The following is a 26,156-nucleotide window of genomic DNA, read 5'->3' as shown; positions in this document are numbered from 1 at the left end:
TTTATCTGAACTAGTTTTGGTACCATATGAATCATGGAAAAATCAAATATTTGACTGATCATTTTTATCATCTTTTAAATCTTCAATCTTCAGTTTCAACAAGTGCAAATCTTCTTTTTTTATGATTTGAAATTTTATCTTTGAATGAAAATTTGAGATATGAATTCTTTTTCCTTTTCATTTCAACCAAGTGTTTTTGATACTAAAGGGCAATGTATATTTCTGTGAAGTTTTTTGTTAGCGTTTTTGTATTTTAATACAGTATGATTTTGATACTAAAGATATATTTTTCAATGAAGTCTTTTGTTGACATTTTTGTATTTTAACAAAGTATGATTTTGATACTAAAGATATATTTTTGTATGAAGTTTTTTGTTGACATTTTTGTATTTTAACCAAGTATGATTTTGAAACTAAGGGCCAATGTATTTTTCTATGATTTTTGTTGTTGACATTTTTGTATTTTAACCAAGTATGATTTTGATACTAAAGATATATTTTTGTATGAAGTTTTTTGTTGACATTTTTGTATTTTAACCAAGTATGATTTTGATACTAAGGGCCAATGTATTTTTCTATGATTTTTGTTGTTGACATTTTTGTATTTTAACCAAGTATGATTTTGATACTAAAGATATATTTTTGTATGAAGTTTTTTGTTGACATTTTTGTATTTTAACCAAGTATGATTTTGATACTAAAGGCCAATGTATTTTTCTATGATTTTTGTTGTTGACATTTTTGTATTTTAACCAAGTATGATTTTGATACTTAAGGGCAATGTATTTTTCTATGAAGTTTTTTATTGACACTTTTGTATTTCAATCAAGTATAATTTTGATACTAAAGGCCAATGTACATTTCTATGATGTTTTTGTTGACATTTTTGTATTTTAACAAAGTATGATTTTGATACTAAGGGCCAATGTATTTTTGTATGATTTTTGTTGTTGAAATTTTTGTATTTTGACCAAGTATGATTTTGATACTAAAGGCCAGTGAATTTTTCTATCAAGTTTTTTATTGACATGTTTGTATTTTAGCTAGTTGTTTCTTATTGGGTTTTTTTTGCCATGGTGTTGTCAGCTTTTCTTCTACCAAGGATTTGATAGTAAAATACAAATCCTTCCTTTGACTTACAAGTTAAGAATGGATGGCCCTTTGATGTCGTCCACCTCATTTAATAACAGGTACATATTGGACAAACAAATATAATAAAACACAAGCAATTAGTTTATTACAACAATTTTTATTTCTCTGGAATTTTGCTCAAAATATTTGACAATCTCGTATTAAAATTCCCTAAAATTTTTCACAAGTCCCTAAGCATCAAGCTCAGCTCCACACTTCACCACACACATCATTGCAATCTTTCATTTTCTCATAGTCAGACACATTCAGACAATAATCAATTTCAGTGTATTTTTGGTAAACCTCGTGCATGATTGTCTAAGATTTTCTGAAAATTTTATACATCTTTTTCAGTTATTTTTTGTTCATTCTGGCATTGAAATGATAAAAAATGTAAATATATATTTATTGGGGAATCATAAAAGAAGTATAGTTAAGAAATGTAATATCGGACATCTTGAAACAATCTAAAATAATTGCTACAGATATACATATAAATATGTCTTTCTCTAGTTAAAATCAGTACAAAAAGATAAAGGAAAGATTTCAGCAGTCTTTGACATTAATATTACTTTACAATTAGATACACATGTAGTAATTACATGCCAGTTTAAAATCTGCACTTTAACATTTTTTTAAAAACATCATAAATAAATGGTCAGCACTTAGAAATAACTTAGTACTTGTTTTTAGATAAAAGAAAAAAACAAAAAAAATCATTCTGTAACAAATCACAAACCAAAAACAAATTGGTTAATTATCAAAAAAATAAAATCTGGCAGATCGAATAAATATCAAGCTTAAAATTTGTTCAATCTAAAAAAAATATTCAAACAAACTTCAACAAAAACAACAAAACATTTACAAATTAAACTGCAAGTAGATCTAAACAGCCTGGCCAGAAAGTATAAAAATGTCACACAAAGAAAAAACTCTCCAAATAATGATTTTTCACTTTCATACACAATAACATATATAAACATACATTCAACAAACATCTTTACTATACAAATAATTTGCACCAAATACTTTTTTTAACATGCACCATTAAATAAAATGTCCACTTCCAACACAATGGAACTGGCTATAATTACAAAGGAATAATAATGAGGTAAATCTTAAAGCTTTAATTTAATTGGTCACCCCACTACAGGGCAACTCTTCTGATTGGTTTAACAATGTCATGTGACAAAAAAATCAAATATTCCATGGCACAAAAACATATTCCTTCAACTGAAGAGTTGATGTTTAACAGAACATACTTTGACGTGGAATGCTTTACAAAGTCATGGCCATTCAAATGTACATTTATTTTGATCATCATGAGGTATGCGGCACATATGTGACCAAGACGTGTTTCTTGTCCAGAGACAACAAAATACATATATAATACTTGGCAACTCATTGTCAACATGAACTGCGTTTTTTTTTTAATAATACTTTTGCGTAGTTTTCCCCATATCCCATTATAACAAGTTGTGAAGACTAGTTTTAAAACTGCAGTCAGTTGTCGACTCCCTTACTCTGTTAGATTGACTAGCACACCAGTTACTTCCCTTGGCTAGCCTGCAACCGTTAGGAATTAGATTCCACACAATGAGTGACTGCTAAATGATTGAGAGATCACCGTGATTGTAATAAAATAGGCCGTAGTTTTAAACTACCGTACCCACAAATACTTGTAAGTCACGCTTTATTCCTTGGCTTAATTATGTTCGCAGGCCAAGCCAAATGTCCTTGTTCTTTTTAAAGCACAATGTTTTACTCCTGATTTTTATCCAGCATGAATATCCTGAATGTGTGCACCCATACTGTCCAAGCTGCCATGTAATGGAGGACTTTGAGCAGATCCCATTGACATGGGACTCATGCCGTGGGCTCCGTGTCCCATCATCATATGATGCGGATGCCCTGGTATTAGCATTGCTTGCGAATGAACTGGTGGTCGTAACTGTGACATCTGAGAGTATGAACTACTGCCAGTGACAGCAGTACTTCCGAACATGTCACTACTATGCATACCCTGAACTCCAAGCATATCGTATCTTTGTCCTTCCATATGAGAATATCCCTTCATTTGATCATACATTTCACTACCATGTCTTCCTTGGAACACTGGAATTAAAAAAAAATAATAATATTAAATTTTTTATCATGTAATTAATTCTTTCAAAACTTAAATTGTCACTTTATAAGTATGCATTGCTATATACTTTTGCTTTGCTTATTTAAGCCCAATATGACACAGAACTTCAAAAAATGTCTTATTTTTTCTTCTACATGTTATTAGGTAGCTGTCTCATTTGTATATACCCAATATCTCCTTCACATTCAATCTCAATATTAATTCAGAAAGATTTCATGTGCTTTAACAATTTGTACATTGTTTGTTTTCTATGAGCTTATCCTTTGAACCAATTAAGCTTCACATTAACTTTTAAATTGTGAACAAATTAAACTTAAACTGTGAACAAATTTACTCAACCTTTGATGAACTATTAAGCCTAATCTGAGATTAACAGATTCATCTTAATCTGATCTTTCAATTTATCAGAACACAAAATATGTACAGGGGTGTTTAAACTACTTACTGTGAGGACTCATATATGCCATGGCCTGGCTATCCCAACCCATAATCTCTGGACTATATCCATGACCTCCTGGTGCTGAAAAGATTAAGACAATGATTATGTTTGTCTTAGTATTTATCTTTATAAAACATCTGTTTTTACATGCAGTATAATTATTTTGTATTCAGATCAAATATTTGTGGTTAGAAACTTCACCGATTGTATTAATACCTTTCGACATTTCAAATTTCGACAAAATTAATATTACTGTTTTGAACCTAAAGTGCTATTAACAAAAAAACACTTTTATTGCCGAACAATAGTGCTTATATACATAGTTTTTTGAGAGAATATCTTACTCCTAACAGCATGTGAAACAAAGAACGGCCTTGTATAAACTGAAAACAGATAGGGAACACTTAGAGGTACATCTAGATCACATTTAAACCATTTAGTACCCACTTACAGACCCTCGTTATGAGGGAAGAGGAATTTCAATTGGAAAGATTTTCGCTCCTCAAGAGATGTGAGATTCTGTCAAGAATAACAAGCTTAAAAGAAATGCAATTTGCATAAGAGCCATGCCACCAAAGATAAAAGTTTCATCTCAGAGTTTTACCTTTAGACTGCTTACAGAGAGCTAATTAACAACAACCCGCAGATGAAAACTAAATTGCTGATGATATATGCCAATTTGGTGTTAAATAGCTTTTTAAAATATCAGGATACCGAGGGCGAAAATAGTCTTGTAGATAAAAAAAATATCAGTGTACAAGTGAGAAAATGATAAAAAGAAAAAGAAAAAGCAAGTTTGCATATATTTATAAAACACCTAGCTACTAATTATTATGCAATTTATTGTTGAAGTTCCGCAGAAACAAAGACGACAAAAATTAATATTTTTATTACGACATAAAAAAACTTTGTTCCTCAATAAAAGGCATCAACTTGCACTATACTAGAAGGCACTAAATGCTTTATGAATTCTGTATAAAATCTTTAAGGTTTTTAAATAAATATAACTGGAACATGCAGAAGGAAGTAAATTTAGTTAATACTTTTCTCTTATTTGCATATTTTTGACAGTTGATGGGTTTAATATTATGTAAGACTACAATGGTTTATTGTTTCACTTGCAACATGCCAAAATGACCGTGTCATGAATTTTATAGAGAAAAACCAATGGTAATGTGGTTATAATGACAAATGTCTTCATTTCATTTCCGTCATTTTTATACCTACTAAACAATATACATTAGATTTTAATTAAGAAAAGGAAATCATAATTTTCGTGTTTATTTTTTTTTTTGCATATTCTTTTGTCAAGTTGGCATTCTGCAAGTCACAATAATTTTTAATCCTTAAAGCTTAGGCAATTAAATGGCCATTTGGATTGAAATTGAAATGCTTGATGTATTTCCATACCAGAAGTTTTGAATCCAGAAAGGGGGAGGAGTGTAAATTTGCATAGTTAAAAATACATGGAAAGTTTTATGTTTTAATTTAAATTAATTTTTCAAATTTGATTTTTTTTAGGTTATTAGTATAAAATTTGGCAAAAACAAACCAATTTTTTGTATATACTAATTGCTGTCCCCTGAAGTGTCCAGTGGCAAATATTAAAAAAATATTCATATTCTTACCTGCTCTATTTGATTGGTCAATCATTGGTTGCACTATTCTTCGCCTTGCATTAATAAACCTGGAAATAAAAAAAATAAAAAATTAACTTTTTAACCAATATTATTTTTGCACTGGCCTTTTCTAATTATCAAGAAAATAATTTGACTTTGGCCTAATTGTGGACAAACTGTCACTAAGGAATGATTAATGACTGATATACAAGTGAGGCGCCACACAAAAACCAGAGTCTAGATCATCATTTGCCAAGATTTAGACAAATTCTCATTACTAAGGTGACCTCTGACCTCCCCTATCAACCTCAGTACAGATATTTACTTCTAAATTACAACCGAAACTTAGCCAAATTTCACAGTTTATCTTCAAATTGTTGACAAAAGTCTTTAAACCATTCAAAAATGCATTTAATTCATGATAAATGTTTGTTGAGAAATGAAATGGATCAGAGGAGAAGGCTGGTGAAAACATCTTTTGCCCTAAATTACTTCTTTAGAGCCATTAAAAGTTTTTCATGAGATTAAGTTACAAGTTGATGAGCCTTTCGGATTCCTATGCCATTAAATTCCTCATCACCCTGCAGACAACCCTAATGATATTATTCTTCTCATTTTTATTTATTTTTGCTAATTATTCCAGTTCCCAGATGTAAATATAGAATTCATGGGGAACAAACTGCTAAGTAACATGTTGTATACAAAAGCAAACACTACTAGTAACTTTAATATGTAATAAGGCAAGGTTGATTTACACATATGGTTCTACTTTCAATAATCACCAAACTTTTATGCTAAATTCTTAAAATTTCAAAACAAATAGACAACAAACACATGAAAATTCCAAAACTTTTTCAACAAAAACATAAAATTGTTAAAAAAAATAAAAAATTGTCCCTACACTTCCTCATTTTTTCCAACCGTTAACAAATTTTTATCTATATTGTCTAACTATGAAGAAAAACCTTTCTCACATGTTTACAAAATGTTTTGAAATTTTCCAAGTTGATTTGAAGTTTTTCACACCCAAGTTGATTCTCTGCTCATTTGTATGTGATAGATATCAAAGACTTCAAACAGATACTCCAATTACTTAAATAGCTACAACGATTTGAAATATACAAAACTTTTACACAGATACAAGTTGAATCTTCTTTATTTAATAACCCATACATATTACATCAAACAAATCAAGCAATTACTCAAATAGCAGTGAAAGTTTGCCTTTTGAACTTATGCATGTTGCATTCCAGATTAATTGTATCATAGAGGGCAATTTAAACATTGCTTAATGTGCAAACAGACTGCTTGCTTTCTGGTTGTAACAAAGTCAATACTGTGTGTTTACACAATCAGATTCAGAGTCAACACTTGTAGGAGAATGCCTTAATGAATTTGAGGAAGCTGATTAAATCTAAATATTATCTTGTCCAAACTCCCAATATAATCTTCTAGGTCTTTGTTTTCTTAACGAATTTCCACTTTATTTGATATTTTTGAAAATTGCCCTCCTAAATATCTTGTTTATTTTATACTGTATATAATTTGAGAAGAGTAAAAGCTTTCCGAGTACCGATTAAAAAAAAAAAAAATGCCCTCCTACTAAATATCTTGTTTATTTTATACCATATATAAAATATCTACTTCGGTTTCTATAGAAAAATTTAAACTGTAATTTAGATTTAAATTTATTAGAGTCATACACATAATGTAATTAATTCATGGTACATGACACCCTAGAACACTGAGTGAAAAAGCAATGGCAATCCTTAGCGTAAATTTGGATCCCCAGTTTGATACCAATTTCTCTTAATGTGTTCTATCAGAACTCAAATCAGATTTAGACATTTAAGCTTACATTGTTAGTTATGATAAAATGGGCTACTTCACGGCTTCACTAGGAGAAAATGGACACCAGTTAGCCATTGAGACACTTGTAACTTCTTGTATTCCAATAATCATTTCAACTAATGGAGTCTTAATAAAATTCAGACTGTTCTTCATTAAGAAACTGCTGTCGCTGGTTGTTTGAGTTTTACCTGTTGTACCAGTACCTGTGGTCGTGGAGCAGGATGTTGATGAGTCACTGTGCGCTGGATCCTCACTGGTCTCAATCCAGGAATTATAGTACCTATCGTAAAAAAAAGTGGTAGTGTTTGAAACTAAAATGTTTTATTAATTCATTAAACAAAACTCCTACACACACTTGATATTAAAAACAAAAGTCATTTTACTGCTGTTATCCTTCTCAAAGTTACAGCGAAACCTTCTACATGAAGTGAAGGTCACACCCCACTGCAAATTTAAATGAGTCTTCAGTTTAATGTTTTATCATATGATATCTATGTCATACTGCAGACAACATCTATATATATTTAAGGTCATTACAATTTTAAATCATCCATTCTTTATTCTGTATACAAATATTGAAAAATTCATCTTGAAATATGATTATTTTTTTCAACAATGGATTTTACTGGATTCTTGATTTCAGGGTAACCACAAATTAAAATTTTCAACAAATTGCAAACTTTGTAAAGAAAATTCCTATTTTTTTAAATGTATGTAATATCAAGAAAACCATGAAACTGCAAGTTTATATCAATCCATGAAAGTTGTTCCACATGAAAATAAATAAATCCACGTAAGTAACACAAGTCTAAAAATGGGCATAAATAGTTACCTGACAACATTTTCTTGATTGAGACGAGACAGTAATTTGACCTCCCTGGTAATTTTCTTGTTGAAATATTTACTTTTAGGATTCAATGGTATTCTCTTAATAGCATATTTTCTTCTATCTAGTTTATTTCTAACCTGTGAAAAAAAAGAAAAAAGTTTGTTTACAGTGTTAATAAAATCATGATGGCTGAATATACATATATTACAAAGATGTCTTAGACTGATTAGACTACAGAATTGTCAACTGTGCAATGCAATCTACATGCAGTGAAATTTGTTAAACCTAACTTGTCAGGAACTGATGATTTAGTTTGGATTAGACAGGTGATCAGCTTAAAAGTTCTGATTGATGAGTTCACTTAAGACAGGTTTTTGGCTTATGCAGTGTTATATTTTCAGAAATTTAACTGTTCTGTAAAAGTCCTTTTTTTTTAGTTCACCACTAAGAACATAAGGGGTAATTTCAATGTTTGTACAGCAATTAAAAATATTAATATATGTCATTGGTTGAATATTCATTGTTTAAGATGTTGTTAACCTATCAAAACATGTGATGAAAATCTATGACAATATTACCCAGAATGCTTTAGATTTTGAAATGGCAAACTCATTGGTAATCAAAACAACTAGTTTCAGTACTGAATGCATCAAAACCTGAATTTCAAAAAGGAATAATGAACCATCAGATGATTAGACACCAGACTTCATGCAAAAAAAACAACAAATCACAAAATTGTGATCAACACCCTTATTTGGCATATCTTTTCCAAATTTCACATTATAATGAACATGTGTGCTAAGTTTATAGTAGTTGTAACCACAAATTAAAGTAAATTTTCTTTAACCAAATATTAGTGTGACTGAAACAGGAAAGACCAACTAACAACAGACAGACAGACTAAAGACCAGATTGGCACACCGACCTGACATAAATAAGCCTCCCCTTAATTCAGCTTTTTTAACTTCTTTGAATCAAGCATTACTGATGAGTCTATTGAAGACAAAACGTGAGTCTGGTGCAAATACAAAATTTCAATCCTGGTATCTATGATGAGTTTAATTAAACCTGCTCAATTAAGCAAGAAAATGGAGTCTAGGACACATTACAATGCCTATTCTGGATGTAATTACCTCAATGACATCACCAAATCCTCCTTTCCCTAGGGACCTAAGGACTTCAAATTCATTAGTTAGACGGGACTGTCCACTGGCCTGTAAAGCCGTGATGAAGGGTAAATCAGCTAAGTCATCATCTTCTGAATCATTGTCTTTGTTTACGTCTTGTTCTATAATTAGAAAAATACTATTACTCATTCTGTTATTTTTCCTTTTTTTTAAATTATGATTTTTAGGTTTCGTAAGTATTGAGATTTTGAAGCTGCTTGATAACAACTATTTAATTTCAAAATAATTATAAACAATCAGAATCTTAGGTGAGTTTATTATTACTATTCAAATGAAAAGACAATCTTGAGTTGATATCAAGCAATATCCAATTCTCACAAGTTGTTGAATTCATTTCTCTAAAGTGGTTAAAATTCTATTAATGTTGAATAGAAAGTTTGTGACTCATTGATCAAGTCTTTTGCACATACCAGTATGATTTCATATGTCCTGTTCCAGTGTCAAACTTCTTCATCAGACAATTTAAAATCTTATTGAACGCTCCAGAATGTGATAAAATTTGTCAAAAATAAAACTTTGGGGTAATCTCGCTTGCCATTGGGAAATGTACATATATTGGAAAGTCTGAAAAATAATTGATTTTTAAAAATGCATAGTTAAATCCTAATTTGATGTTTTAATTTTGCTTTTTGATGTAAATTCCATTTCTGGCTCAAAGGCTTGTCATAGTTGGCTTTTATGGTGATATTGTTTATAAAGCCAATAAAATTATATATAATCCATATACACTCATCTAATTGATCCTTTGAATACACTTATGGTTATCAATTAAAACAGCAGTGAAATCTTTAAAATATTGTTTTAATTTGTATAATTGATTTTGTTTTTGAACAATTAAAACATAACTAAACATACCTTTGGGCCACAAGCACTTAAAAACGAAATTAAACTAAGTGCATGTTTTAATGTTGTTTTCTATAAGTTTCATTAGAATGGAGATAACAATATGTATTTTAAGCTCAGACAACATCAATGGGTAATTTGATGATTGCAAATACACATTTACTAACGCGTCCCCAGGAAACTTAATTTGCGACCATCAAATCACCAATTGAAGCCGTCTGAGCTTAAAATATAGTATTGTTATCTCCATTCTAATGAGACTGATAGAAAACAATGTTAACTAACGTGTAGCCAGTAAATTTAATTTGTGACCATCAAATCACTAATTGAAGCTGTCTGAGCTTAAAATACAGTACTGTTATCTCCATTCTAATATTAAGACTGATAGAACATTAACTAAAGTGTTGTCAATAAACTTAATTTGCAACCATCAAATCACATATTGATGCTGTCCAAGCTTTAAATACAATACTGTTATCTCCTCATTGTCAGACTTGGGGTAATTGTAATTGTAATCGTCAATCAGCTGTAATTGATTACAATTTTTCAAGTAATCAGTGTAATCATTAATCATCCAAAAATCTGATTACATGTAATTTAATTTAATGAATTACTTTTCAAAATACCCTGTAATCATGATTACTTTTTGATTACATTCTGATTACAATGAAAACCAGATGCTCCGCAGGGCGTAGCTTTATACGACCGCAGAGGTTGAACCCTGAACGGTTGGGGCAAGTATGGACACAACATTCAAGCTGGATTCAGCTCTAAATTTGGATTGTGATTAAATAGTTGACACAGCATAGGTTTCTGACACAGAATGAATGTGTTCTAATGAACTTAAAATTTTTGTTTTCTCTTAGAGCAATTCACTATGCTGTTGAATATTAATCCTCTCAAAAAAATGTTTGAAGAAATTTTCTTTTTTATTTATGAAATTTCAAATGAGAAAAATTGATCCCAATTTTTTTAATTACATCCCCCTTTCCCTTATTCCAAAACTAATCTCAATTAAAATTTCTAATGGAGTTTGCAACAATAACTACTCATTTAAATAAAATATTAAGATGTAAAAAAACTGCTTGTTATCAGTGAATGGTAAAGATTATTTTTATTTATCAGTTGGTAGTAAAAAGTGAATATACATTGTATATTGTATATAACAAAGATTTAAGTTGATTCTGGACAAAGAAAGATAACTCCAATTAAAAAAAAATCTTGCTATTGCACAATATTTTGCAATTAGATATTTCTTGCTTACTATTCTGGACAAAGAAAGATAACTCTAATTAAAAAAAAATTTGCTATTTCACAATATTGTGCAATTAGATATTTCTTGCCATTGCGCAATACTGTGCAATTGAAAAGACTTGCTATTGCACAATACTTAATATAATAATTTTAGATCCTGATTTGGACCAACTTGAAAACTGGGCCCATAATCAAAAATCTAAGTACATTTTTGGATTCAGCATATCAAAGAACCCCAAGATTTCAATTTTTGTTGAAATCAGACTAAGTTTAATTTTGGACCCTTTGGACTTTAGTGTAGACCAATTTGAAAACAGGACCAAAAATGAAGAATCTACATACACAGTTAGATTTGGTATATCAAAGAACCCCATTTATTCAATTTTTGATGAAATCAAACAAAGTTTAATTTTGGACCCCGATTTGGACCAACTTGAAAACTGGGCCAATAATCAAGAATCTAAGTACATTTTTAGATTCAGCATATCAAAGAACCTAACTGATTCATTTTTTGTCAAAATCAAACTAAGTTTAATTTTGGACCCTTTGGACCTTAATGTAGACCAATTTGAAAACGGGACCAAAAGTTAAGAATCTACATACACAGTCATGACAGTTAGATTCGGCATATCAAAGAACCCCAATTATTCAATTTTGATGAAATCAAACAAAGTTTAATTTTGGACCCTTTGGGCCCCTTATTCTGTTGGGACCAAAACTCCCAAAATCAATACCAACCTTCCTTTTATGGTCATAAACCTTGTGTTTAAATTTCATAGATTTCTATTTACTTATACTAACGTTATGGTGCGAAAACCAAGAAAAATGCTTATTTGGGTCCCTTTTTGGCCCCTAATTCCTAAACTGTTGGGACCTTAACTCCCAAAATCAATACCAACCTTCCTTTTGTAGTCATTAACATTGTGTTTAAATTTCATTGATTTCTATTTACTTAAACTAAAGTTATTGTGCGAAAACCAAGAATAATGCTTATTTGGGCCCTTTTTTGGCCCCTAATTCCTAAACTGTTGAAACCTAAACTCCAAAAATCAATACCAACCTTCCTTTTGTGGTCATAAACCTTGTGTTAAAATTTCATAGATTTCCATTCACTTTTACTAAAGTTAGAGTGCGAAAACTAAAAGTATTTGGACGCCGGACGACGACGACGACGACGACGCCAACGTGATAGCAATATACGACGAAAAATTTTTCAAATTTTGCGGTCGTATAAAAATCTAATATTGTGTTTTTGGTCATTAAATGAACCTTTGTTCATATTTGATAAATTTTTAACATACTGAAATGGTTTGGTTACTTTAAGCTTGTCTAAATCAGTAAAAAATAAACTGTTACAGTATTGAAAAGTCATCATTAGCCTAAGCAGAGACATATAATACAATTATATACCTCTTATCTTGGTAAAAGATATTGTACATACATGTATATTCATCGTTTTATAATGATCTTCATAATAATATTTGATAATAACTGTTATATATTCAAGTAATACTTTTGTTTAACCCTGAATTATAATCTTTTCTTAATTTTTGTGATTTTTGTCAACTTTGAATTGACAGGTAGGAGACTAATTAAGGTTTGTTTTTATTGCAATTACCAATTGAGTATAGCTGTAGCGAAATATATATGATAAAATATAAATCAGACATGAAAATTTATCTAATTAGAACAAACTAAATTAAAAGTTGGACAAATATGTTGTTTAAACCTTTTTTTGTATTTGGACTGGACGTGTAAAATGCAATGGTTTTTAGTACTTTAATACATATTGCTTACAATTTGATTAAACATTTCTATTAAAATTTAACACAGTTTTAACTAGTACAAATGTAACTTTATTTCATCCATATCTAAACTTCCATAAACTGCAACTTGGAATACATGTAAATTATGAAAGAGGTCAGAAGACAAACAAAAAAACTCTTGATTATGATATATCTTTATTAAATTTAATTCAAAATAATTTAGAGAACATTGGTGATAAAGTGTAATGTATATATATGTAGTGAAATTTGGTGTTTATTTAAATAGATGACGTTTAATTTGAAGTTAACATTTTATAATTGAACCAAATAAAATACGTTCTCAAAAATGCTATAGTTATATTAAAAGTTTATTCATCCACATCATTCAAAATGTTTTGTTTTTAAATTCATTGTAATCAGATGTAATCATGATTACTTTGCCAATGTAATCATTAATTTAATCAGATACTTTCAGAAATGATGTAATCATTAATTTAATTTACGCGGGCGGTAATCGTACAAATGACAAAGTAATTGTAATTTAATCAATTACATTGAAAGTAATCGGACCCATCTCTGCTCATTGTACAACTAAACTATACTCATTTCAGGGCAATTTATAGCTGACTATGCGGTATAGGCTTTGCTCATTGTTGAAGGCCATACGGTGACCTATAGTTGTTAATTTCTGTGTCATTTTGGTCTCTTGTTGAGATTTGTCTCATTGGCAATCATACCACATCTTCTTTTTTATATAGCAAATACACAACCTACTTTTCTCGTTTTCTTCTGTAGCAGCAGGTTTGTGAGGAGCATAATGAATGGTGTGTGGTAATTCTTCTTTGATAAAACTATGGTCCAATAACTGACCAACGATGTCTCTCATCTTTCATCAAACATCTAAAATAATATTATTTTTTATAAGTATAATAAATTTTCTATTGCAAATGACACTATTTATGATAATGATATCATTTTAAATTTCAGTAGCAGACAGCTTTACACTTATGCATACTTGATTTCCTTTCAATTTAGTAATTTTCAATGAGAATGAAATTCAAAACAGTGTGGTTGTGGCCATTGATTGACACATTAAATTTATCCATTGACTGGGACAATTTAGGTGAACGTTTGTATGTATCTTTAGACAGTGACATTCCCTTGTCACCATCTTATGGTGTTTATATATCTCAACTTGTACGATTTGCTCGTGTATGTAACAACGTATTAGATGTTAGTGAGAGAAATTTATGTATTACTGAAAATTATTACACCAGGGTTTTTGGTATCACAAACTAGTCAAAACATTTACTAAATTTTATCATTATATAAGGAAATAATTCGTAAATATACCTCAACATGCAGACATCTTATATGTTCAGGTATTTTACATCCAATCTTTAATGGTAATATTCTTAACAAAGCACAAAAATGTCAGTATTCACCTCAAAAGCTTACAAAACCTTTAAATAGACTTATTAAGAAGGGATACAGTTACGATATTGTTGTCAGGTCATTAAAGATTGCATATTTTGGCTTTAATATTGATTCACTTATAGGGTCTTTGCATCAGAACTAAACCCATTTATTTAAAAAAAAACAGTTGTTGGCATGACATGGGTTATGTTCTTCCCATATATTTTATGATAGTATGATACTAAACTCCTAACAGGAGGGATTGTGCCTGATATTTATATGATGAAGACATAATCTTTCAATCAGTTTAATTGAGGTCTGGAGCTGTCATGTCAGTTAACTGCTAGTAGTCTGTTGTTATTTATGTATTATTGTCATTTTATTTATTTTATTTTGTTACATCTTCTGACATCGGACTTGGACTTCTCTTGAACTGAATTTTAATGTGCGTATTGTTATGCATTTACTTTTCTACACTAGCTAGAGGTGAAGGGGGAGGGTTGAAATCTAATAAACATGTTTAACCCCGCCGCTAATGCGTCTGTCCCAAGTCAGGTGCCTCTGGCCTTTGTTAGTCTTGTATGATTTTTAATTTTAGCTTCTTGTGTATAATTCGGAGTTTAGTATGAGGTCCATCATCACTGTACTGAAGGACGCCTCTGGGTGCAGGAGTTTCTCACTACATTGAAGACACATTGGTGGCCTTCGTCTGTTGTCTACTCTATGGTTGGGTTGTTGTCGCTTCGGCACATTCCCCATTTCCTTTCTCAATTTTATCTTCCATTAATTTATTTTTTCATTTTCTACTTAAAAAGAGACATTGTAGATATTTTCTTTCATTTTCATATACTAAAAGTCGGTTGCCCTTTTCAGCTCCAAATTCTGAGGATTTAGTCTTGACCCTCGTATAAGTCGGACAAAATTTGGACATTTTTTTTGTAGCTGACAGGTACTGAACGCTGGTAATACCAATGCAAATCCAGGAATTATATTCATTTTCTGCATGATATTTGTTTGGTTTGAATTTAGTTGATGTTGACAGAGAAACAGTCGGAAATTCAACACAAATTGAACGAAAAAGGTTAACAGAGAACAAATAAAACACAGAGACAGTATTGTAGTCATTTATTTTCAACAAAAACTTTTAATTTAGGGATTTATGAAGGTTTGGCAATCACCGACGTAGTTTTGACCAGGAAATTCACTCGTTACCACTTTTCTCGAGCTTGAATTTTTCCTCTGGTCGCTGGATCTCGCTTATAAGTCGGTACCCCTCTCTGGATTCTGAATTTTACTCCCAAACTTCCGACTTATAAGCGAGTATCTACAGTATTTATTATTTAACATAGTTTAAGGACACTCAACATGTATATAGGACTAGTATTATTTTTTCTAGGTTGATGTTCAGTTGCAGATCCAGAACTTTTCATAAGGGGGGGGGAGGGGGAGCCCTCTCAAGTCTTGCTTCAATGATTCTCTATATAATCAACAAAATTATTCCCCTGGATACACTTATGATGTTTTTTGGTTTGGTTAAGGGTTTTTAATTCTTTAAATTGGGAAGAAGTTAAAAAAATAAGCATTTTGTATACGTTTGATAACATTTGGTTGAAGCAAACTGAAGTTAGAGAATGGAAACCAACTTTGGGACATACAGACAGACTAACGTACAGACAACCAAGGGTAAAACCTAATCCCCCTTTGCTACAGCTGGGGCATAAAACAGTAATTTACAGGTTGCACTTTGTAAATACAGCTGTTTCTCAAAACACGCCTCTTTTGGGGAGTAATTGAATATTCATAGAAAAATAATTTTGTTTACATACTGGTTCCCAGTTATGCTCTCTGTGTTCCATATCGCAGAGACAGAAATTGGGAATGTTACCAGTAAATAAACACGTGCATATTATTTACATTGAAATCTGTGGTAACCTTTCATCCGAGGTAAGGGTAGTTAAGAAAATTAGTGTAAGTTTAAACTCTGAGAAGTTCAGGGCATATAAACGTTGAAAATATGCCGCACAGCCCTATATTTGACCTTTGAAAAAAATTGTGGTGCATATGAACTTTCAATTCTAGGATAAGATTTTTTTCAAAACTTCATAGTAAAAGTGGTACAGTTTTAGCCGTAAAAGGAGTTCCTATGGGAAATTGCATTGTCAATATTTACAGAAATGCAACCTATATAGGGTGAAAAAGGGGAACATTCAGAATTTAACCAAATGTGCTTTTTTTCACAGATTTTAAAGAAATTAACTCAAATAAGAAGTTTTATAAATATTTAATGAAGATTGATAGAATCCTGGGCCTTAAATATGATGACTAAGCATAAATTCACAGTTTACAGTATGCATAGTTTACTTAAAGTCCTGGATACAAAATTAAATCATAATATTTGCATATTTGTAAGTTAAATTGTTAAGAAGTGCTTATATTAACTCTTCGCAGTCATTGAAACTCATAGATCCTTCCTGAAAATTATTTATGGGGTATTTGTGTCCTTTCGATAACCCAAAAGTAAGCCGCAACACCTAAATCTGCTTTTTTGTCACCACGGCATAATAAATACAAGCTAGAAAAACAAAAATATCTCAAGAAAACTTACAATAGTGTGTTCTATCCTGAATATGTATAAAATATTCCAAATTGCTAGAAACAGCAGAATGATTTAGGAAATTTGAGGCCCCAGGGGCAAAAAACATAGAAAAATTGCCTACCCCCTGGGTCATAAAACAAATAATTTAACTTGTAAATGCTATGATTTTATGATTTTAAAGTTCTTGATATAGAAACAATAACTATGCTTGGTAGTTATGCAAAAATTAGATTTTAGCAGTCATCTCTACAACATTTTAAGTGAATTTATATCTCAGACTGGTATCTGCATACATACAACTATTGCAAATATGGCTTTGTTTGTTACACTTCAAGTATATATAGTAGCTAAATTGTGTCAGATATATGGTTACAGATGATACTGTTGTGACAAGAATTCTAAATTGACCATTTGAGGCAGAAAATGTGTTCTTTAATTGACAAATAGGCATACAGTAAGATGTGGACTGGAGATAGAGGCTGGATTGGATACTTTATATAATCTTGAATGTTGTAATGATTGACTGTTAAACATTACATTTATGATATTCTGATATGCTTTCAATATGTTATCAAAACAGTTTTTAACAGGTTCTAGGCATTTTTTATCAGAAAATATGCAAATAGGGTAAGCTGGCAATAATTCAAGTCTTGTTTTCAAATTCTTTAAAAAATTGAAACAGGGGAGGGGGTATCAAATGTATAGTAAAGAAAAACTTAGAGTATACACAGTGATTTCTTTAATTCTGATAAATGAGTATTAATGTCAGAAAAACTGATTTTAGAGAGTTTTCTATTTGAATAAATGGTCCGAGTACACAGTTATTTCGTAGTGCATTTCTTTAAGACAATAAATGAAAATTAAAAAAATCCCACCTGCGCTTTCTCAATAATATTTTTACAGTGTGTTGTAGTACTTTTGGGACAAATTATATCAAAATTATAGAAAACTTCATCAGCTCTAACTCAAAATATGGACAATATTGTGTTAAGGGGGTCTTGAAATCTTTTGACAGCTTCCGAAGTGCTAATTTTTGACCTTTTTCAGCTGGACCTAATCACTACTTTACATTAATATTTATGACCCAAATTGTTTTACAGAGTCATTTCACCCCCCAACTTGCTATATGAGGCATAAAACATAGAGAAATAAATTTGGAAGGGGTATAACAAAAATTGACAAGTCACACACTGTCCACACTAAGGACTATATTCGTGAACAACGAAAATCAAAGGACGATAACTGTGTACTCGGACCTAATAGGATAGAATAAGTTGACCAATCTTAATAAAACTTGGTATGACTAAAGCTTAATATATTATAAGACTGCTTACAAAGTTTCATAGCAATAGGATATATATTATAGACAATATGATTAATTCTATATTCAACTTTGCGTGTTAAATTTAGACGTTAAAATTGAGAAATTTCAACTATCAACATTTGGGGCTTTTAAAATTTAAATATTGCAAAAAAATACTTTTAAAATGCCTTAATATATAATATATCATGTATTTAAAGCAATAGAGTACTCATTTGATATATCAGACTTAGCATAATTATTGAAAAGTCAAATTTTATGAGCCTGTGCCTAAAAATGGAGGTTTTCCAATGAAGGGGGGCCTTACATGAAGATGTAATATTTTCCAGCAATTTTAAATTTGTGAAGCTTTTTGATTATAAATAATCCTTACATATGTATTTAATGTACTTTAAATGGAAAGAAAACTTACAAATAACATATCATATTAGTTTAAAAGGGTCTTAGGCCAAGTAAGACTAAAAATAATTTAGGGTCAATTAAGGCGGTAGCACATATTTACATTTAAAAATGCATATTGAAGCTATAGGAAATAAAAATTTGTGTCTTTTTTATCATTTCTATCCTCAAGTGACATGATACAATAAATCTGAGCACAAAAAGGCTCTTACATTCAACTTTTTTAGCAGACAGTATGGTCTGATACAAAGATTTTTCACTTTTTAGTGAAAAACTTGCATGCAATTTTAGTCTCAACAGGCTTATATTTGAACCACATGCTATCCTACAGAAGTAAAGAAAGATATTATGTGAAATGAAACAGGTACAAAAGACATTGTTAAGTGCTTTTTATACAAATTTAGTGAGGTCTTTATTATGGACTTTAACTTTTATGTGCCATGCTCCTCACATTTAACTTGATCCAAACAGGGCGTTAGGCGAGGGTCATTTATACAACACATTTTGCTCATATTGTCTGAGATAATCTTCTTTTCTGTAGATTCAGAGTTCACACATGAGTAATAAAACTGGATTAAAGCATAGAAACACAAAAATTGACACATGAAAACATGTCAGATAGAAAGTCAGAATGCCACTTATGCATCAAAATTGAAAAAGCTATGAAATGCTTATTTTGACCATATAATGCCAAAATTGGTCATTTTTGCAGAAATTCTATCAAATAAAAATTTAAATCCTTTAGTTTTATGCTATTTGACAAATTGACACCATCAAATCATTCAGGGAAGTTGCCAAAGTACAGATTCTATATTTCCTGATTTCACCTCTTAGGTCCGAGTACACAGTTATTTCGTAGTGCATTTCTTTAAGACAATAAATGAAAATTAAAAAAATCCCACCTGCGCTTTCTCAATAATATTTTTACAGTGTGTTGTAGTACTTTTGGGACAAATTATATCAAAATTATAGAAAACTTCATCAGCTCTAACTCAAAATATGGACAATATTGTGTTAAGGGGGTCTTGAAATCTTTTGACAGCTTCCGAAGTGCTAATTTTTGACCTTTTTCAGCTGGACCTAATCACTACTTTACATTAATATTTATGACCCAAATTGTTTTACAGTGTCATTTCACCCCCCAACTTGCTATATGAGGCATAAAACATAGGGAAATAAATTTGGAAGGGGTATAACAAAAATTGACAAGTAACACACTGTCCACACTAAGGACTATATTCGTGGACAACGAAAATCAAAGGACGATAACTGTGTACTCGGACCAAATGTCTGTATAGGTTTCAATTTGTAAATACAGCTGTTTCTCAAAACACGCCTCTTTTGGGGAGTAATTGAATATTCATAGAAAAATAATTTTGTTTACATACTGGTTCCCAGTTATGCTCTCTTTGTTCCATATCGCAGAGACAGAAATTGGGAATGTTACCAGTAAATAAACACGTGCATATTGTTTACATTGAAATATGTGGTAACCTTTCATCCAAGGTAGGGGTAGTAAATAAGTGTAAGTTTAAACTCTGAGAAGTTCAGGGCATATAAACGTTGAAAATATGCTGCACAGCCCTATATTTTGACCTTTGAACATGTTGAAAACCAGATGCTCCGCAGGGCGCAGCTTTATACGACCGCAGAGGTTGAACCCTGAACAGTTGGGGCAAGTATGGACACAACATTCAAGCTGGATTCAGCTCTAAATTTGGATTGTGATTAAATAGTTGACACAGCATAGGTTTCTGACACAGAATGAATGTGGTCTAATGAACTTAAAAAAAAAATTTTGCCTTTGAGCAATTCACTATGCTGTTGAATATTATTCCTCTCAAAAAAATGTTTGAAGAAATTTTCTTTTTATTTATGAAATCTAAAATGAAAAAAATTGACCCCCCAATTTTTTTTTCACATCCCCCTTTCCCTTATTTCAAAACTGATCTCAATTCAAATTTCTAATGAAGTTTGCAACAATAACCACTCATTTAAATACATCATAAAATATTAAAATGTAAAAAAGTGCTTGTTATTACTGAATGGTAAAGATTGTTTTAATCTATCAGTTGGTAGTAAAAGTGAATATACATTGTATATTGTATAAAACAATGATTTAAGTTGATTCAACTACTATTCTGGACAAAGAAAGATAACTCCAATTGGATTTTCTTGCTATTGCACAATATTGTGCAATTAGATATTTCTTGCTATTGTGCAATACTGTGCAATTGAAAATATTTGCTATTGCACAATACTGTGCAATTGAAGATTTCTTGCTATTGCACAATACTGTGCAATTGAAGATTTCTTGCTATTGCTGAATACTGTGCAATTGAAAATTTCTTGCTATTGCACAATACTTAATATAATAATTTTGGATCCTGATTTGGACCAACTTGAAAACTGGGCCCATAATCAAAAATCTAAGTACATGTTTAGAATCAGCATATCAAAGAGACCCAAGAATTCAATTTTTGTTAAAATCTAACTTAGTTTAATTTTGGACCCTTTTAGCTTTAATGTAGACCAATTTTAAAACAGGACCAAAAATTAAGAATCTACATACACAGTTAGATTTGGCATATCAAAGAACCCCAATTATTCAATTTTTGATGAAATCAAACAAAGTTTAATTTTGGACCCCGATTTGGACCAACTTGAAAACTGGGCCAATAATAAAAAATCTAAGTACATTTTTAGATTCAGCATATCAAAGAACCCCAAGGATTGAATTTTTGTTAAAATCAAACTAAGTTAAATTTTGGACCCTTTGGACCTTAATGTAGACCAATTTGAAAACGGGACCAAAAATTAAGAATCTACATACACAGTTAGATTCGGCATATCAAAGAACCCCAATTATTCAATTTTTGATGAAATCAAACAAAGTTTAATTTTGGACCCTTTGTTCCTAAACTGTTGGGACCAAAACTCCCAAAATCAATACCAACCTTCCTTTTATGGTCATAAACCTTGTGTTTAAATTTCATAAATTTTTATATACTTATACTAAAGTTATGGTGCGAAAACCAAGAAAAATGCTTATTTGGGTCCCTTTTTGGCCCCTAATTCCTAAACTGTTGTGACCAAAACTCCCAAAATCAATACCAACCTTCCTTTTGTGGTTATAAACATTGTGTTCAAATTTCATTGATTTCTATTTACTTAAACTAAAGTTATTGTGCGAAAACCAAGAATAATGCTTATTTGGGCCCTTTTTTGGCCCCTAATTCCTAAAATGTTGGGACCAAAACTCCCAAAATCAATCCCAACCTTCCTTTTGTGGTCATAAACCTTGTTTTAAAATTTCATAGATTTCTATTCACTTTTACTAAAGTTAGAGTGCGAAAACTAAAAGTATTCGGACGACGACGACGACGACGCAGACGACGACGCCAACGTGATAGCAATATACGACGAAAATTTTTTCAAATTTTGCGGTCGTATAAAAATTGTGGTGCATATGAACTTTCAATTCTAGGATAAGATTTTTTTCAAAACTTCATAGTAAAAGTGGTACAGTTTTAGCCGTAAAAGGAGTTCCTATGGGAAATTGCATTGTCAATATTTACAGAAATGCAACCTACAGATGTAATTGGGTTACAAAGTACAAACCAAAAGGGCATACAAACCCATATCAATTATTCATGTTTTCATAAAAAAGTATAAATAAAAAAATAAATCATAATAGTGGCCCTTTTTATTTCAAATCAAGATGCTTACCAATTGATACACGTCTCCTTTCTTTCCTCCTCTAACTGGTATCAGTTCTCTCTCTCCTGTAAAGTGGACACCAGGTCGGGAGGACTCCACAGCATAGTATAGATCTGATAGCCTGAAAAACAGGAACGGATAAAGTGAAAAATTTGTAACAAATTTTGTTGTGTATACTTCAACTTTGTGGTTTCAGGTTTAAAACTGAGGTAATTGCACATAACTACTTAAAGAAATTAGTACACAATATGCACTTTTATTTAAGCTCATTTTATATTTTTTTCTCAATAAATTTTAAAATCAGAATTTGAATCATACAATTTTAGGTTTAGAGAAATTCAACTGTGCTTCACACATGTTTAAAAATTCAGATAAGCAGCCATATTGGCCATTTTTGATAACAAATCTGCTTTAAAAATGTTCCTGTTTGAATTGTTTTACACTTGATATTTTGGGGCTCTTTATAGCTTGCTGTTCAGTGGAAAGGGCATAGAAATATGCCATATAAAATAATTCTGATGAAGGTCTTACTTTAACTTTTTATACATTTTGACTTGGAAAGAGAGTTCTATCATTGACACTCATACCACATCTTCTTATTTATATCAAGTAATAACCCACACCTTACTTTAATCATGCAACAATGTCTGAATTATGTATATCTACTATCAGATAAACACTTACGTCTTATCTATACTATAATCACCAATCCTTATTCTGCCATTCTTATCAATAACAATACTGGAAGCCTACAATATATAAATGAGTGTAATAATTTTAAAAGAAAACTACAGGAAAGTTATTGGTGCAATTACCTTGATTACAGAGGATTTTTTCCTCTACAAATTCAAATATTCACTCAAATATCTTGAAATTTGATTAAGGTTTTATCTAGTTAATGTATGACATAATCCTCCGCAGGGCACTGCTTTATACGACCGCAGGGGGCAGCTTTATACGACCACAGGTCGAACCCTGAACAGTTGGGGCAAGTATGGACACAACATTTAAGCTTGATACAGCTCTGAATTTGGATTGTGATTAAATAGTTGACACAACATAGGTTTATGACACAGAATGAATGTGGTCTAAGAACTTAAACTTAAAAACTTAAAAATTTTAAATTGCACATTTACCTATTATGGTCCAATATCTAAAATCTAAATACATGGTTAGATTCAGCATATCATAGAACCCCAAGAATTTAAATAATGTTCAATTTTAGACCCTTTATACCTCAATGTGGTCCAATTTGATAACGGGGCCCAAATATTAAAAATCTAAATACATGGTTAGATTCAGCATATTGAAGAACCACATATATTTAATTTTTGTTGAAATCAAACAAAAGTTTAATTTTGGACCCCGATTTGGACCAACTTGAAAACTGGGCCCATATTAAATCAAAAATCAAAGTACATGTTTAGATTCAGCATATCAAAGAACCCCAAGAATTCAATTTTTGTTAAAATCAAACTAAGTTTAATTTTGGACCCTTTGGACCTTAATGTCAAACAATTTGAAAAGGGGACAAAAAATTCAGAATCTAAATACACGGTTAGATTTGGCGTATCAAAGAACCCCAATGATTCATTTTTTTATGAAATCAAACAAAGTTTAGTTGGCCCCTTTTGGCCCCTAATTCCTAAACTGTTGGGACCAAAACTCCCAAAATCAATCCCAACCTTCCTTTTGTGGTCATAAACCATGTGTTAAAATTTCATATATTTCTATTTACTTATACTAAAGTTATTGTGCAAAAACCAAGACAAATGCTAATTTGGGACCTTTTTTTTGGCCTCTTATTCCTAAACTGTTAGGACCAAAACTCCCAAAATCAATCCCAACCTTCCTTTTGTGGTCATAAACCTTATGTTAAAATTTCATAGACTTCTGTTTACTTATACTAAAGTTATTGTGTGAAAACCAAGAAAAATGCTTATTTGGGCCCTCTTTGGCCCCTAATTCCTAAACTGTTGGGACCAAAACTCCTAAAATCAATCCCAACCTTCCTTTTATGGTCATAAACCTTGTGTTTAAATTTCATAGATTTCTATTTACTTATACTAAAGTTAAAGTGCGAAAACCGAATGTCTTCAGACGACAAATACGACGCCAACGTCATACCAATATACGACCAAAAAATTTTCAATTTTTGCGGTCCTATAAAAACAGATAGACTGATGCAGTGATGGAGAGAAGGAAAATTAACAAAAGCAATATTATTAGTTACACAGTGTGCAATTGTCCTAATACGAGAATTTATCGGGTCAATAAAATTCATATCGGGTGAGGGGAAGCCAAACCTGATATGAATTTTATTGACCCGATAAATTCTGTATTAGGACAATTGAACACTGTGTAACGAATTTATCCTGATTTTGTTATATTACATATTATTATATTCAAATTAAATTTTAGGACAATACCAACAAATATATTTTAGATATTTAATCTAAAACTGTGAAAAATTAAAAATATTATGATTAAGGCAAATCAATTTTTTTTTATTAGGTCAATGGTATAAGGGAGATAATTTCAATTGACGTAATAAATAAGGGAGATAATTCCAATTGATGTGATAAAAAATTGTACTGAAATTTATTAGGACAATATCAGCCAATCAAATTGCGAGAAATTACTCTAAATTATTTTAATACATACAAAATTAGGTAGGTACATAAAATTGAAAGTGAACAGACCAGCCGCAAGAAATCTAGCTGACATCTGTCTTTTAACCAATTTTATTTGCTAATTGAAATTAAGCCGAATAAATTTATTTAAGACAGCAAAGAAGATAGTTCTGTTTTAATTGTTTATTACTAAGACTTTAATAAAGAGCAAGATATTTACACTGTAAATTAATGATGTCTCTATTCTGGTCAAAGGGTCAGAGTTGTTCTACTTATTTAAACAAAAAATTGTTGAAATTAATAACATGTTTCATGTGCAGAGAAAATTTTACTTATGACCAGTGCATAATTGGATTACCTCTTTCTTATTGGTCAATGATCATGTTGGGTCAGCACGAGTTCACATGTACTTGTGTTGTGGTCACTTATCATCAGCATTTATCAGATGTGTAAACTAGTAATTCTTATCAAACAGTTTGTTAAAAAATCTGTCTTATAATCAATCTTTAGATAAAAACTTTCTTTATGATCTTAAATATTGCCAAGATGAAAGTGATTACTAACCGAAATTTTCACCTGCAACTCAAGTTTCAGGAAATAATATAAATATACTCATTTTGATGACATTAAAATTAAATTAGTTTCCTGGATAAAATTTGATTTACCAAGATAGGCTGTTTTCTAGCTTATCACTAATCTATTTCAAGTAGAATTATTTACATAAGATTTCTGTAAAATCACTGTCTTTTTTTTAAGTATCAATTTCATTTAAATTTTCTCAGATTGATTTTGATACAAATTTAAGGTATTGCACAAGATCATGTTTTTTTGCAATTGCAGAGGTATGAAGAAGGTATGCTTTCTTTATCAGCTGATAGTTTACTTTGAGCTTGCTTGCAGGATTAGCAAGCATTCTTTGTTACATACAGCTTTAATTATATTGTTTGCATCTTAATTGATTTAAATTGTATGTTTTATCTCTGTATGATTTAATTATATATATTGA

At 30.7% G+C, this 26,156-nt stretch overlaps 1 protein-coding gene across 3 annotated transcripts; it reads right to left on the bottom strand.

The window, feature by feature from the left end:
- Nucleotides 1-1,229: 1,229 nt before the first annotated feature.
- LOC139516251 (homeobox protein Meis2-like) lies at nt 1,230-13,928 on the bottom strand. 3 transcript variants are annotated; one of them, XR_011662931.1, is made up of 5 exons: nt 13,840-13,928; nt 8,019-8,152; nt 7,194-7,466; nt 5,345-5,403; nt 3,769-3,797 (listed from the first exon to the last, which is right to left on the bottom strand). XR_011662931.1 is itself a non-coding variant. In XM_071306247.1 (4 exons), the coding sequence occupies exons 2-4, from the start codon at nt 5,367-5,369 to the stop codon at nt 2,906-2,908; spliced, it is 441 nt and encodes a 146-aa protein (XP_071162348.1). In that variant the 5' UTR covers nt 5,370-5,403; nt 7,375-7,458; the 3' UTR covers nt 1,230-2,905. The 3 variants fall into 3 exon arrangements, 2 of the variants coding, with proteins under 2 accessions (XP_071162348.1, XP_071162347.1); XM_071306247.1 differs by lacking the exons at nt 8,019-8,152; nt 13,840-13,928 and adding an exon at nt 1,230-3,246 and having other exon boundaries at nt 3,723-3,797; nt 7,375-7,458; XM_071306246.1 differs by lacking the exons at nt 8,019-8,152; nt 13,840-13,928 and adding an exon at nt 1,230-3,246 and having other exon boundaries at nt 3,723-3,797; nt 7,194-7,258.
- Between the last annotated feature and the right edge of the window lie 12,228 nt (nt 13,929-26,156).

The sequence above is a fragment of the Mytilus edulis genome, chromosome 3 (genome assembly GCF_963676685.1).
Source record: "Mytilus edulis chromosome 3, xbMytEdul2.2, whole genome shotgun sequence".
Classification (NCBI taxonomy): domain Eukaryota; kingdom Metazoa; phylum Mollusca; class Bivalvia; order Mytilida; family Mytilidae; genus Mytilus; species Mytilus edulis.
The sequence above is the reverse complement of the archived record's forward strand: the minus strand, read 5'-3'. Positions and strand labels throughout refer to the sequence as shown.